At 51.8% G+C, this 13,642-nt stretch overlaps 1 protein-coding gene across 10 annotated transcripts; it reads right to left on the reverse strand.

Moving 5' to 3' along the window:
- Positions 1-93: 93 nt before the first annotated feature.
- LOC128850845 (uncharacterized) lies at positions 94-13,576 on the reverse strand. Of its 10 annotated transcripts, none has more exons than XR_008448095.1 (8): positions 12,969-13,575; positions 7,400-7,609; positions 5,594-6,404; positions 4,755-4,866; positions 3,106-3,304; positions 2,684-2,784; positions 2,001-2,097; positions 94-216 (listed from the first exon to the last, which is right to left on the reverse strand). XR_008448095.1 is itself a non-coding variant. In XM_054055859.1 (3 exons), the coding sequence occupies exons 1-3, from the start codon at positions 11,624-11,626 to the stop codon at positions 6,109-6,111; spliced, it is 639 nt and encodes a 212-aa protein (XP_053911834.1). In that variant the 5' UTR covers positions 11,627-11,779; the 3' UTR covers positions 4,984-6,108. The 10 variants fall into 10 exon arrangements, 1 of the variants encoding a protein (XP_053911834.1); XR_008448098.1 differs by lacking the exon at positions 12,969-13,575 and adding an exon at positions 12,465-12,953 and having other exon boundaries at positions 5,594-5,777; XR_008448101.1 differs by lacking the exon at positions 12,969-13,575 and adding an exon at positions 12,465-12,953 and having other exon boundaries at positions 4,755-4,846.
- Positions 13,577-13,642: the final 66 nt, after the last annotated feature.

Below are 13,642 nucleotides of genomic sequence, written 5' to 3' on the forward strand. Positions count from 1 at the left end.
TGCCTCAGTTGCCAGAAATCCTGCAGGTCCACAAGGCTCACAGCTGCCCAGAAGCCATCAGGATCCACTCCAATTCCTGTGAACCCCTACTGCTCACCTCATACCTGTGGGCTGATCCAGCAAAAACATTCCCAATGTCCAGCTGCTCGAAGCTGAAGCGGAGCCGGGGCCCTATGCCCTCCGCTTTGATGTGGAGGGGCAGCCTGGCTTCACGGCCTGGGGAGAGATTTCTGTTTCAGTACAATGTTTCCCACTGTTATCCCAGGTTTTCCAGGTTGTCTCCACGCTAGTCCCTGATTCCAGGCTGGAAGAGACCAGCTCTAGATGCTCCAGGAGAAGATATAGGACCCTCAGGAGGTAAGCCCTTGGGCTGCTGCCTGATTTTTAACCAGTCCCTGGGGCTGGTTTCTAGTTTAGTGACCTGCTTGCACCCTGAAAGAGTTTAAAACGTGATCTCTGAATCTCTGAAACGTGCATTTGATCCTGCGTGAGTCACACCGACAGCAGCAGGAGGTACTGGGAACTGCTGCCCCTGGCGAGCCAAGCAAGTCAGCACGGCAAAGCAAACCTCATCCACTCCTCATCTCCACACATGCAATACTGGGTTTGTGCAGTTTGAAGTAAAATTTTGTGACACTTTCTATTTCTTTATGGCAAAGCAGGACTGAAACACTCGACTACTGCAGTTCAGAAACTCTTCAAATGCCTGGCGAGCAAGATTCACCACCTGCTGCATCACTCAGTAGCTGGTAAGCGCATCGCAGAAAGGTGCCAGACATTTCCTGGGTATTTATTTTGGTGGTGACAATGAGATCTGGAAATCCCAGAGGAAAACTGTAGAGTGATTGACAGGTTCCTGCCTACATATTTCCCACAGTGAAAAGCAGCAGCCTGCTCAAAGAGCGTCCCAGAAGCCTGCTTCAACAGCCTTGCCAGGCTCTGCGGGAAGCTTCTCTCGGACCCTCACAATTCACAGGAGAAAAGTCAAATCCTCTTCTGAGACTCGTTTTGACGGAGAAGACACTGAGGCAACTCGGGTAGCCCCAGTCGGACAGCAGGCCTTTGCTGCAGTCTTGACCTCGGCTCCCACACCAAGACCTCTGGGACCAAGCAACTCTCCACTCGCTACCAGCCAGCCGGACTGCTTTCCTTGCAGATGTGGTGTCAACAAAGCATTACTATTTCCAGTTCAGCAAACTGGAAAACTGGTGACGGCCTTCTGATGTGGGGGTCCACAGCGGGCTGGGGACCCCTGCTTACTGCACCCGGAAGGAGATCATGGGACGGGAAGTGGGCAGACAATATAGGACCGTGCAAGAAAGTAGTACCATCCATTCACAAATTGTTTATGTATAAGCTAATCCGATCATGCGGAGACGCGTGTGTTAATCAAGGGTATAAGAGGCGCGTGTAAGATCAAGCCTGCGCCCGCCAGCCATGTAACTCCAATAGAGAAACTTGCTGCCACATCACCGTGTCGTGTCTCAACAGCGACAGGGATCTGCGGCTTCCAGCTTGGAACTGGGGAGAAAGGGAAGAAACAAAGACACCTGCAGCTAAAAGTACCAGTGCCACCAGCACTGCCAGGACTTTTCAGGGACCATAAAAGCATGAAAGAGTAAGAGTGCAGCTGTGCTCGGGGAATCCCAGATCTTGACACTGAGAGCAGACACTCACAAATGTTGCAAGCTACCCTTGACAGCGCATTTCTTCATTCCCTCCTTTAAAGAGCCTCATGAAGAGAAATGAGCTGACCCTTGAATGAAGAAAATGAATCTCAGCGGTGAGGGGCTTAAATTTTAGGGTGTCTCCTTCTGGTTCCCGCTCAGCTGTGAAGAACTGCTGGGGTGGGCCTGGATTCCCTATGATAACACTTGGGACTGGAAAGCCCAGATGCTGTATGTACCCGAACTGTGAGGGTGCCAGCACGGACAGAAGGAGAACGCAGGCCTGGGCAGATGGTGGCACCATGCATTCACAGACCAGGCAGCTGGACCCACCTGTACACGATCTCGTACTTCCCTCTGTTCTTCAGAGTCAGCACTTGCTTTGCCTCACCCAGGACTTTAAGGGCTCCAAAATCCACATAACCTCTACCTGCAGAAAACCCACACAGCAAGGTAAGAAATGGTGAATATTTGTGAGCTGCTGTAGACTACACCAGGTGACAAGAGACATCTTTGGGGTTTTCCGGTGGCACAAAATCCTTCTCAGCAAGTTTCCTTTTGTGGAAGTTTTCTCATTCTGCTCTGCTGCCCTGTCTCTTTCTCAGAGAATATCTGAAGGGTTTTGCAGCTAAGGAGCTCAGCTTCCATCTCCTGGCTTCCAAGCACAGACCCATCACCTTTACAAGCTGTGACAAGCCTTCAGGTGTCCCCGGCTGCTTGTTCACATCACTGCCATTTCAAAGCCCCCATATCGGCCTCCACATGGAGTTACATACTACCAAGTTTGAAGGTCCAAGACTCGGGGCTGCCTTTGTGCCCTGACAGTGCTTCACTCCTGGCAGCCTGCAGAATACGTGCGCTATGTACCCGTGCCATGCCTGCGTGCTATCCCGTCCCATCCCATCCCATCCCATCCCATCCCATCCCATCCCATCCCATCTCATGTGCTTTGGCTGTCCCTCTGCCAAGGCAGTGCAAGGCACCTGGATTCCTTTGTTCTGGGGGCATCCACTGACCTGCAGAAACGTTGATGTCCAGACCAATGTCATAGGCCTCCGCAAAGACTTGGACAACTTTCAACCCGAACAATGCCCAGGAGTTTTTCTGCATCTGAAACCTGAGGCAGCAGGAAACAAACAGTGCTTAGACCGTTCTCCTAAACCCTTTTGGTAGACAACACACGGGTCCTTGTCTCTGCCGGCTGCTTGCACCATGGCCTCCCCTCCGTGGCAAGCATTTGTGGATTCCTAACCTGTTTCTCTCACAGGCTGATGGTATCCTGCAGTGAGAGTCCCATGCTGCTAAGGGCCTGGGGAGGCAATGCAGGTACAAAGGCCTCTCATGAAGGCTCATCCTTTTGCCCTCTTTGCCGGGTGCCTTTCAAGCACAGTCTCCATCCCTAAAGGAACGGGGTTGCCCACCCCCGAGTCCTTCTCACCTCTATTTGGAATGTCTTCTTAATGCTGTCAACCTTTGTGGCCTCGAAACACAAACGCATGCCAAACTCTGAGCAGGGACCAATGATGCCTGCATCCTGCGACACTGAGAAGCCCTCCCCAAGGCCTTCCAGCCCACGGATCCGCCAGGCCACGGGCAGCGGGGTAGGGTTGTGCAGGACCACCGTCTTGCTGTCCGTCCTGCAGAGACAGGAAGACACACAATAACACGGATTCTTCCCCCTTCTTTGTTTGGTTTTAAAAACAGTTTACCTTATCTCTTTCAAAAAAAGTCATGAGACCGCCCTGTATTTCGTGGGTGAACTCAAAGTCGTGGGGAAGGAAACAAAAAGGATCAATTCCCAAGACCAATGCTAAATCTCTGCTAAAGGTCCCTTCTCTCAGGCGTGGAAAAGAATTTGGAGTTCCAGTGTTAAACAAAAAACAGGAACCCCAAACCATTCATCAGCGGGGCTAAAAACCCTCCTTTGCTTTGTAAACCGTTTGGATTCCTTGAGTGGTCCAAATGCCACAGCTCTCCAGAGCTCCCATGGTGACAAGAACTGTGCCTTCAACATCAAACAATGTAAAGAAAAAAAAGAGCAATGTCAAAAGCAGAAACACGCCAGCAGCTACAAGGACAACTTTTTTAGGCAGCCTTTCTCCAGCAGTGAGAATCAGGAAAAGGCAACTGTCATCTGGATTCCTCTGCAGGTTCCCCCCCTTCCTCCCCCCATGTCAAATTGTAATGTTTTAGTAATACTACAGACTAAGGAGTGGTTTACAAAGCCATCAGCAGAATAATTGCTCCTTCTGTCTCCCTGTAGAGCTCAAAGCAGCAGAAAGTGGTGGCTCCGGCCCTCAAGGCACCCACCACACAGGAAGATCAGCTCCATCCCTCTCCGGCTCCTCCAAAGCTCAGGTGCCTTTTGTCTGCTTAAGTTCACCCATCCATGGTCCTTCAGCCCCAAGTACCTCCCAAGTGTCTGCCTGGGCCTGCCCTGAGCTGTGCCCCTGGGGCAGCATGTCCATGGAAGCACAAGGCCCTGGAGATCCCATCCCAACTGTCCCATCTGTCTGTCCATAAATCAGAGTGCACAACACCAAGCAGAGCACAGGCAGACATCAGGGATAGCTGAAAACCTTCTCATTAATCCTGAACTGCCTGCTCATGGGATATTGTGCTCCTCTGGTGTTGGAGAATGGCTCCAAGAACAAGGACATGGCTCTTTAAAAATGGAGCAGTACTGAGAAAAAGTGGAAAAGTTTGAATGCCACAATGGAACCCCTGCAAGGCAAATTGCAAATAGTAGTTAAAACAATCTGCAAAAGCTCCTAGGAACAATCAATCGAGTTCAACCTTATTTGGGTATAACTAATGCAGAACTAAGTCCATTATTTAATCTCCTTAAGGGAGGACGTGGCTTTAACAGCACCTCCTACTTTTAAGAGTGATGCACAACAAACTTTGGGCAAAATTGAAAAAGCCATTACTCAGAGAAAAGCCCAGAGACCACTTGATGGTCACCCAATATGTATGTTTTTGTTATTCTGTGTCAGGCATTTGGTCTAATAGCACAATTGGTACCTTTTTAAAAGTAAAGCTCCCCAAACTGGAAAAAAAAAAAAAAAAAGAAACTGCAGTAATCACCAGAGAGGCACATGGAGTAGCATAGAGGGGGCCTCTGAACCTCCCTCACAACAAGCCAGCACCGCTGCACATCACGCCTACCGACAATCCATCTGGTTTGGTGAAGAAGGGGCTGCAGATGACAATCCACTAACTTAGAAACACTCCGCAGCGCAGTGGCAAGGCCAGCACAGAGCCCAGCTCCCTGCAGCCAGGGTCTACATCAGAGGGCTTGCCACTAAAACAGAGGGAAGAGGTTCTCATCCTTCCTCCGCTGGGAACCATGGAGGTGGACCCAGCCGTCCTTGTGCCACTTGTCCTAGACACTTGCGGCCTTTGCTCTGTAACCTCTCTGAGCTCAACCAAGGTCTCCGGAGCAGGGAAACCCTTCACGGATACTGTCTTGGTGATTTACCCCTGGAAGGCTTACAGACCTCTTTTTCCTCTCACGTTGAACTTGTCGTATGTTGTTATTAAGCTGAGTTATTAAGCCCAGCCCATCATCCTACCAGGAGACAGTGGGGAGCTCACAGCCCTGCTCCAAATTCAAATCATCCCCCAAACTTCCCCCAGTCAGCGAGCTCCTGTCCTTGCCTGGCTCACCTGCACCAATGCTGTGGACGGCTGCCTGGTGGCTAATTAATGAGCCACAATTGCTTGCCCGAGCTCTAACGCTAGAGAGTAAGGTCAGCCTTACAGCTGCCAGCAGTCACCAGCTGAGTGCTGCCTACACTGATGTGGAAGGTTGAAGAATTAATAAAAACATTTCCTGCAAGCTCTGCTGGAAACAGAAATACACATGGGAAAGCTTGAGGGCTTGAGAAAGAATAGTTGAGAGGCAAGGTGACGAAGAGCCTCACCTTTCTCATCTTTCACCGCTGCCTCCCCGGCTTTCCAAGAAGCATAATCCCGGGACAGGTTCACAAAATAGATATGAGGTTGTTTTCTGACAGCTTTAAGCAGGCAGAGGAGAGCAGACACCATGTTGCGTGCAAAGAGGGTCTCCAGGCTGTCAAACACCACTCCCTGGGAGCAGTCACTCAGCTGAGGATAAAGTCCAAATGTTGAAGGACAACAGCCAGCGCTGCTCCAGGTGCATCAGCTTTGCTCTTTCCCTTGGTGAGGACACCAAGCTGAGTGGTGCAGTTGCCACACCGGAAGGATGGGATGTCATCCAGAGGGACCTGGACAGGCTGGAGAAGTGGGGCTACGAGAACCTCATGACATTCAACAAGGCCAAGGGCAAGGTCCTAAACCCGGGTCGGGGCAATCCCTGTTTTCAGTACACGATGGGGGACGATGTGATGGAGAGCAGCCTTGAGGAGAAGGACTTGGGGGTGTGTGGGGCCAAGGAGGTCTGGTATCTGGCAGACTTTCATGCATGACTTCCAGAAGCACCAGAGAACTCCCTTGCAATACTCAGCGAGAGAAGCAGGCACACGAGGAAAGGTCTGTGTGTGTGGAGGGAGGCAGCCCACCCCAGCTCCTCTGACAGCTTTGCTGCTGGAAGAATCTGAAGAGGTAATGAAGAGCATCCAAAGCCCCCCATCTGATCTCCCAGCTCTTGCAAAAGCAGTAAAAGATGAGACGTCCCAGCAGCTGTCCCGGGATGGGGATACGGTCTCTGCCTGGCAAGCAGGGCTGTCTCTTTTGAAGGTGCTCCAGACCTGGCTGAGGGAGGCGAGACAGGGAGAAGGGCTGAGGGGCAGCAGGTGCAACGAAAGCCCTGAACCCAGGACTTTGCCCAGGGAAAAGCCCCCAGTGAGCTTTGGAGAGCCCTCCCAAAGCAGCTCGTTGGGCAGCAGGGCAGGGAGAGCTGCAGGCCTGGCCTCCCACCGTGCTCCTTGGGCAGTCCCGTCCTGCACAGGACTGGGGGCCGGGACGGGCCCTGGCAGAGAGGGAACTGGGGAGAGGAGACCATGGGAAGAGGAAAGAAACCGAGACCCTAGCTCCAGGGCAGAGCCTCGCTGAACACCTCAACCAGACTCACCTCACAGGCACCTCTGAGCTACCCAGCAGAAGCTATAGGAAGTAGTACCAGGTGTTCCCACGAGATCTGAAAGATGTTTGTGAACAGACTTGGGTGATCCAAAATGCATCTGCGTGTCTATCCAAAGTAAGCCTCAAAAGTCTGCCCTTCCTACACAGCAGCATTGATGGAACTCAACACAATATTTTCTTCAGTTGGCTGATCGCTGCTTTGCTCCAAAGGTGCAAGGGAAACAAGTTCTAACGCTTCTCTTAGAAAAGAGATACTTTAGATACTTAACCAGTTCCAAAAAAACCCAAAACAACCCCAAAACATCCACAAATCATTCTCACTCCTCTAACTCTCCAGGATGCCTCAGTGCATCACAGAAACTGGGATAAACATACACAACTGACAGGTACTGGAGAAGCGTATCGTAGACTATACACATTCCAGAGGATCTTTTAGAGCTGTGGGGGAGAAACCTCCACAAAATCAGAAGTTCAACACAAGAAACTGCTGAGCAAAATGCTTGACCTTATGCATATGAAAAATGGGCTCATTACGGCTGACAAGACAACTCAAAGTAGGGAACATATTCCTTTCAGTGAACTGGAACTTTCATGTTAAAATACTATCCAATATTCCTCTCTTGCTGCTGACCAATACACTTCTGTTAACCTGTGGCTGGCCTCACCTCCACTGCAATCCAAAGTGCACCTCGTGTTTCCAATGACTGTATCGAATCGACCGATTTCTTTCCCGCACTGCATCAGTTCCTTAGCCAGCTGTTCATCCAGGTTTGTACTGCGAAGTACGGTCTTTCCCAGAACAACCTCTTCAAATTGAGGTTTGAAGGGGGTTCCTCCACACTGCCGGGTTATAACCACTGAGCCTGGCTCCAGACCTGCAGGAAAAAGACACAGACGTGGCTTTACAATGCAGTTAATCCTTTGTTTCCACAGACAAAGCACACATCTTGACCCAATCCTGCTTCTTCTAAAGGTGGCAATTTTGCCTCTGAATTCACCAAGAGATTGTTTCTGCATGCCGAGCTGCTTCATTACAAATCAATTCTGAAGGAACAAAGTTCTTCCTTTTGGACCATATGTTTTATCTTATCTCATACTTTTCATACAGGGCAGAAATCTCCTTCTCCTCGTGTTGTCACATCTCCAACACGACAGCATTTGGTTTATCCAGAGGCAGATATTGCCTCTTCTTTCAAAGTTACGGAAGCAAAATAATCCTGCAGTTTCCTGCAAGAAACTGTTCTGACCATCAACCACCTACTTGCAGAGAGATGCTCTACTCTCCTACAAAGATGCTTTGGTTTGAAGAAAAGAAAGAAATCAAAAGGGAAAATACCTATTCCACCAGAAGTGCCAATACAAACAGTGGTTACGTTGGAACACTTGGCACGATACAACAGTTTGATCAGCTCATGCGACACGATTGAAATAGAAGGAATGCCCATACCATGCTGAAATGAAAGCAGAAATTCATATTCCACATTCACACAGACAACGCAAAAAGGAGCCAGGCAGTATCTCCTTACTGATCATTTTTTCCCCCCAATGTCACCTAATTCACTCCCACAAAAAACCTAACCTCTAGGCCTACTGAAAGGCAGGGAAACAGGCAAACAAAGACTCTCACTGGCTTTAATAGGCTACGGATAAAGTACAATATTCCTCAAAATCATTAGTTATACAATATTTACATTCTTACAAGCAGAAGTAGTGTCCTTTCCTAATAGCTGATGAACCCACTTCATCACAGAAATGCCCTTTAACACACAAAACCCCCTCACTATGGTTTTTTTTAGCAAACTGAGGTGCTCGTGAATAGTTAAATTCTTTCAAAACACAGATATTGTGGTTTAGCTACAAAGCTCAGCAAATGTGAGTCCACCTTCACGTTCACCATAATGCAATCATTACAGCTCAAAAGATGCATAATGATACTACAGCGATGCAGTTGCAATTGAAGCCTGTAATCACATCTACAAATTAAAGGTATGAAGTTTTAGAATGCATACGTGGCAGCACAAGTCCCATGGAATGCTACTCTCAGGCCACGTTAGCACATTCGACAATGCTACTGCAGGTACTGAGCTCTGCATGCAATACAGCCCTTTTTTCCCAGCACCCCCCATGCATCAAGTGATCCTTTCCCCCCATTATTCAGGATACGGAACAGGGACAAGGCAACAGCGAGCCTGATCAAAACATTTAGAAGGACATTCCTGCAGTGGTCCACTGAGGAAAAAGGAGACAAGAAAGGAATGAAGGGCTCAGAGATTTGCTCTCTTACAATAAAGGGCTGAGAAGGAATTCTCCATTAGCTGACTGCACTCTTTTGAGCAGGCTGATACAAACTTAAAAACCTGACTCGGTCTACTGAAAGTGTTTAAGAGAAATGTGCCTTCACATTTTCTGCTTTGAATAGAATAATTGCAATGTGTTGCCTATCTGTTGAAGTGAGGCACTCACACTGACGGACAAAACAGGTCCCACTTTGTACCCTGCGTAACGCTCAGATGTTACGATAGTCACTACCAGGGCTCCCAAGCCCCAGTTCTTCAGCTACGTAGGCAATAAAAGTTTTCACCCGTGAAAGGTTTCCTCCAACACATACAAACTGAGGCGGATGATATTCAACAGAACAAGAGTCAATTGCACGATTCAGTATATAGAAGAACACGCAAAGATCAACATGAGCATGCAAACATCTTCAGCCAACAAAAATCTATTCCCAGATGTGGTTCTTCTCACGATCATTCTAAAAAGCCCATGAAGAATAATTATGGAAAATAACATCTGTTATTTAACATTCCGTTCATTACACAGGGTGAAATCGCTGAAGAAAAGCTCAGATGGTAGAGGGCATTTGCAACAGTGCAACCTTTATCTTAACCAATATCAGACCTGTGAAGCAGGGTGGGTCTTTATGGTGAGAGGCACAATGGGAGCCAGACCAGGGGATATTCCATAGACCCCCTTACTACACAGACCACCTACATCAAAGCTGAAAGGGAAGCCTCACCTCTACATTTTGACTGACCCTCCCAGGAACCTGAGAGAGGTGGGAAGATTTGGGCTTTGTAGACAGGCAAAAAGGGGATTTCTGGCAATACCGTTTCCTGTAACTTCGTGTCATCCAGCCAGGAGGAAAAACCTCTACAACATGAGACTGGTAACAATACTACGGAGGATCTGAAACAGGAGAGGAAAAAAGCCATGGAAATCTGAAGCACAGAGAAAAACATGGAAAAGGAAAAAAAAAAAAAAAAAAACAAGAAAAAGGGAAAGCAAGGAAGAGGTAAAAAGAGTTTGCTTCCTCTTACGTTGCTTCCCGGAAGGATGCGAGATAGCTTCAAAAAAAAAATATATATATAAAACTTTCTGAAGAATCAAGAAACAAGGCAAGGAAGGAAAACTGAACTACTCAGCATGTGGGATCACATTCAAGGAAAATTTGGCAGAGGACTAACCAAGCAAGCTGAACGATTCATCAAATATCTGCCATCTGTGCTTGATGCTTCCAGTTCAACCGGAACAGGTACGGAAGGCTCGTCACTAATCACAAGCTGAAGCAAAATACTGGCCAATACTTCCTGAGTACTTTCTGGGAGATGAAATCAAGCAATAAATGTCTTCCAGGCACAAGAAGATGACTTAATAGCTTAATGAAGTCTCACCACAACCACACCACAGCTCAGCAAATTCAAACTGCTTTGTCAGAGGAGACAAACAAAAGAGTTTGCCTGGAGCTTATGCAAAAAAATTGTTAAGACTTTCCAGGAACAACTCTCAAGCCTAAACATAGGCACTCAGTGCTCTTTTAGATGGTTTGGGTTATCTTGTCTGCCTCTCCAGAAAGACAGTGCTTTTCTCTACGTCCCACCCCTCATGGGTCAGTCCTAGGCAGCATGGATTGGTTGGTTCCCTTAAGAAGCCTACAGCGGCCGAGATGCCCGCACTGAGGCCACCAAACTGTTCCTCAGAAAGCAAAGGTAAGATTTACAACCCCGATATTCTGAATGTATCAATTGTTTCTGTCCTTGAAATTCTCCCCATGCTCTCTCGTGTCACTCACCATCCAGCGGCAGCTGCAAGGCCAAAGGCAGAGCTGCCATCCCAACCCACCCTATTTGTCCCTGACCACCACAGACCACCACCTCCAGCAGCTGAAAAAGCAGCCGACACGGGGGATTCTTTCCCACCTTCAGAGGTAATTCCTTTCCATCTCCCAGGGCCCCATTTGCCTCTCTTCACACAAACCCCACCCGAGGTGGAACCCAAAGGCTTTGGCTGCCTTTCTTCTTCCCCTCGAGAGACCTGCTGGACTCCAGGAGAAATAACGAGCAGGCTCACGGCTCTTCAGGAAGGCACACACAGCCCGGAGTTTGCCCGCTCGGGTGAGCAGAACTGCCTCCTCTGAACTACTCCCGCTCGGCTCTGTGGGACTCTGCCCCACACCCCACGGGGCACACACTGAGGCACAATGAACAGCTGTCTGTGGCGATGGTACTGGAATAGCTTCGGCATACAAAGAGGGGACAATTTGAGATCACTTTACAATTTGTTCTCAAGCAAAAATATTTCCTTCTTTGTAAGAACGCCAGCAATAAACGCTCCTCTCCAGGGAATAAACTGGGAAAAGGCGAGGCCTCTATAAAAGCACAGAGACACTCACGCGGCGCCTCAGCCCCCACTGCCCTCAGGCCTCGCAGCTCCCTTCCTCAGCACTGCCTGCATTTCACCATCCCTCAGCTCATAACTTTACCAGCAGCACTCCTCCACCACCGCCTCACTGCAGGGAGGGACCGGTACTGACTTTTCCCGGTTATCCGTCCATCCGGATCTGATTGCAGACTTAGTCCCAGGGCTAAAATGGGCCATAAAAGGAACCGTATCATTACGTGTGCACAGGACCACCGCCACGGATTTACAGCAGAGCCAAAGCTCGCCTGCAGAACTCTTTGGCCTCAAACTCTAAGAAGCACACGAGTTATCCCCCGAACAAACTGTGTTTATTCACACTGTTCTAAAGCACCTACAGTTGCCGGGGGTTAAACAAAACATGAATGTCTGACGACGAAACATCCTCCTCCCGCCCGCCAGCGCCGCCCATCCCGCGGCTCCCCCATTCCTGCCGCTATCCCCCATCCTCCCGCTCCCCATCCGTTCCCCCCCCGTTCCTGCCGCTATCCCCCATCCTCCCGCTCCCCATCCGTTCCCCCCCCGTTCCTGCCGCTATCCCCCATCCTCCCGCTCCCCATCCGTCCCCCCCGTTCCCGCCGCACCCCCGTTCCTGCCGCTATCCCCCATCCTCCCGCTCCCCATCCGTCCCCCCCCGTTCCCGCCGCACCCCCGTTCCGCCGCTATCCCCCATCCCCTTCCTCCCCATCCGTTCCCCCCCGTTCCCACGGCTCCCCCGTTCCTGCCGCTATTCCCCATCCTCCCGCTCCCCATCCGTCCCCCCCCGTTCCCGCCGCACCCCCGTTACTGCCGCTATCCCCCATCCTCCCGCTCCCCATCCGTCCCCCCCCGTTCCCGCCGCACCCCCGTTCCTGCCGCTATCCCCCATCCTCCCGCTCCCCATCCGTTCCCCCCCCGTTCCCGCCGCACCCCCGTTCCTGCCGCTATCCCCCATCCTCCCGCTCCCCACCCGTTCCCCCCCCGTCCCGCGGCTCCGCCGCTCCCGCTGCGCGGTGCAGGGTTCCCGCACCCCCCCGTGCCGGGCTCGGCTCTCACCTGGCGCTGGGGAACACCGCAGCTGCCGCGGCACAAGGCAGACCTCCCGCGGAGCGGGGCCGCTCCTCTCCCGCCCCTCGGGGCGCTCCGCGGGGCCGGGCGGGGGCAGTGCCGGAGCGGGCCCCGCTCTCCCCGCCGGGCTGAGCTCGGGGCCGGCGGTGGCTGCCGCGGGGAGAGGCGCTGCAGCAGCGGGCGCCGCCCGCCCCCCTCCCTCCTCTGCCCGCCGGGCTGCCCGGGCCGCACCCTCCCGAGAGACACGGGGCGGGCCGGGAGCCGCCGGCGCCGGCGGGGCTCGGAGGGGCCCGCGAGAAAGAACCGGCGAGGGGCCGCGGGGGGCGGCTCAGCTCCCGCGCTCTCTCGGCCGTCGCTTCGATGGCGCCGGGCCGGACCGCGCGGCCTGGAAGAAGCCGCTGCTGCGACGCCGGGTGTTCCCGAGAGCCGCCGCTGCCGTCGGCGTGGGGATCCCTCTCCTTCCCCTCCTCCCTCTCCCTCCCGTTCCCTTACGGTGCGCGTGTCGGGTCGGATCCGCGTGGCCTGGGTGCCGTCCGGGGATCGGGTGGCGATCGGAAAGGCCGCCATTCGCTTCTGTAACTTCGGGAAGTTACTCCCCCGTGTCCCGGCTGTGCCCGCGCTGCTCTGCTCTGTTCGTGTTCGCCGGAGCCAGAATAAATCCTGCTTTTGATTTTCTCCCTGGGAGCGTCCTTGTTGGCCTCCGGATCGCCGCAGGGAGAAACGAACCCCCCCAGTCCGGTCTGGGCGGAGCGTGTGCTCGGGGGTCCGGGGGGACACCTTCTCAGCTGCCTTTGGCAGTGCGAGGGAAGGGGAGGAACGGTTGTCTTTGTGCCCGTAAACAATGGCCCATGAGGACGTGTAATGCTGCCCCTAACGACCCTCGCGATGGGCTGTGAGGGGGAAAGAGGAAACCTTAATGATTGTTTAAAATGTAGCGGATTGTTCTGCTTTAGTTCAGCCGCGGGGTGGGTTCAATGTAGGCATAGAAAAACGGTGGAAAGAAAAGGGGATTGAAAGTTCCAACCTCCAGGCGAAAATCAGATCAGCTCTTAGGGGAATAAACAGGCTCCTGGCATTTTTGGCTCGGGGGGGTGGGGGAGATCCAAACTGTCTCTCCTGGGTGCCGCCAGCCTGGGGGTGGTGCGGGTTCAGCGGAGGGAGGGGCA

This window comes from Cuculus canorus, unplaced genomic scaffold (assembly GCF_017976375.1).
Source record: "Cuculus canorus isolate bCucCan1 unplaced genomic scaffold, bCucCan1.pri subtelo1, whole genome shotgun sequence".
NCBI classification, from domain to species: Eukaryota; Metazoa; Chordata; class Aves; order Cuculiformes; family Cuculidae; genus Cuculus; species Cuculus canorus.

Excerpts from the sequence above, each read along its gene's own strand:
- LOC128850845 (XM_054055859.1), bottom strand. The coding sequence starts at position 11,626 with ATGATACGGTTCCTTTTATGGCCCATTTTAGCCCTGGGACTAAGTCTG. Across the intron at positions 7,610-11,493 it reads GTGGTGGAGGAGTGCTGCTG|GTCTGGAGCCAGGCTCAGTG; the intron begins GTAAAGTTATGA and ends TTTTTCCTGCAG. Across the intron at positions 6,405-7,399 it reads CACTTTGGATTGCAGTGGAG|CCAGGTCTGGAGCACCTTCA; the intron begins GTGAGGCCAGCC and ends CGCCTCCCTCAG.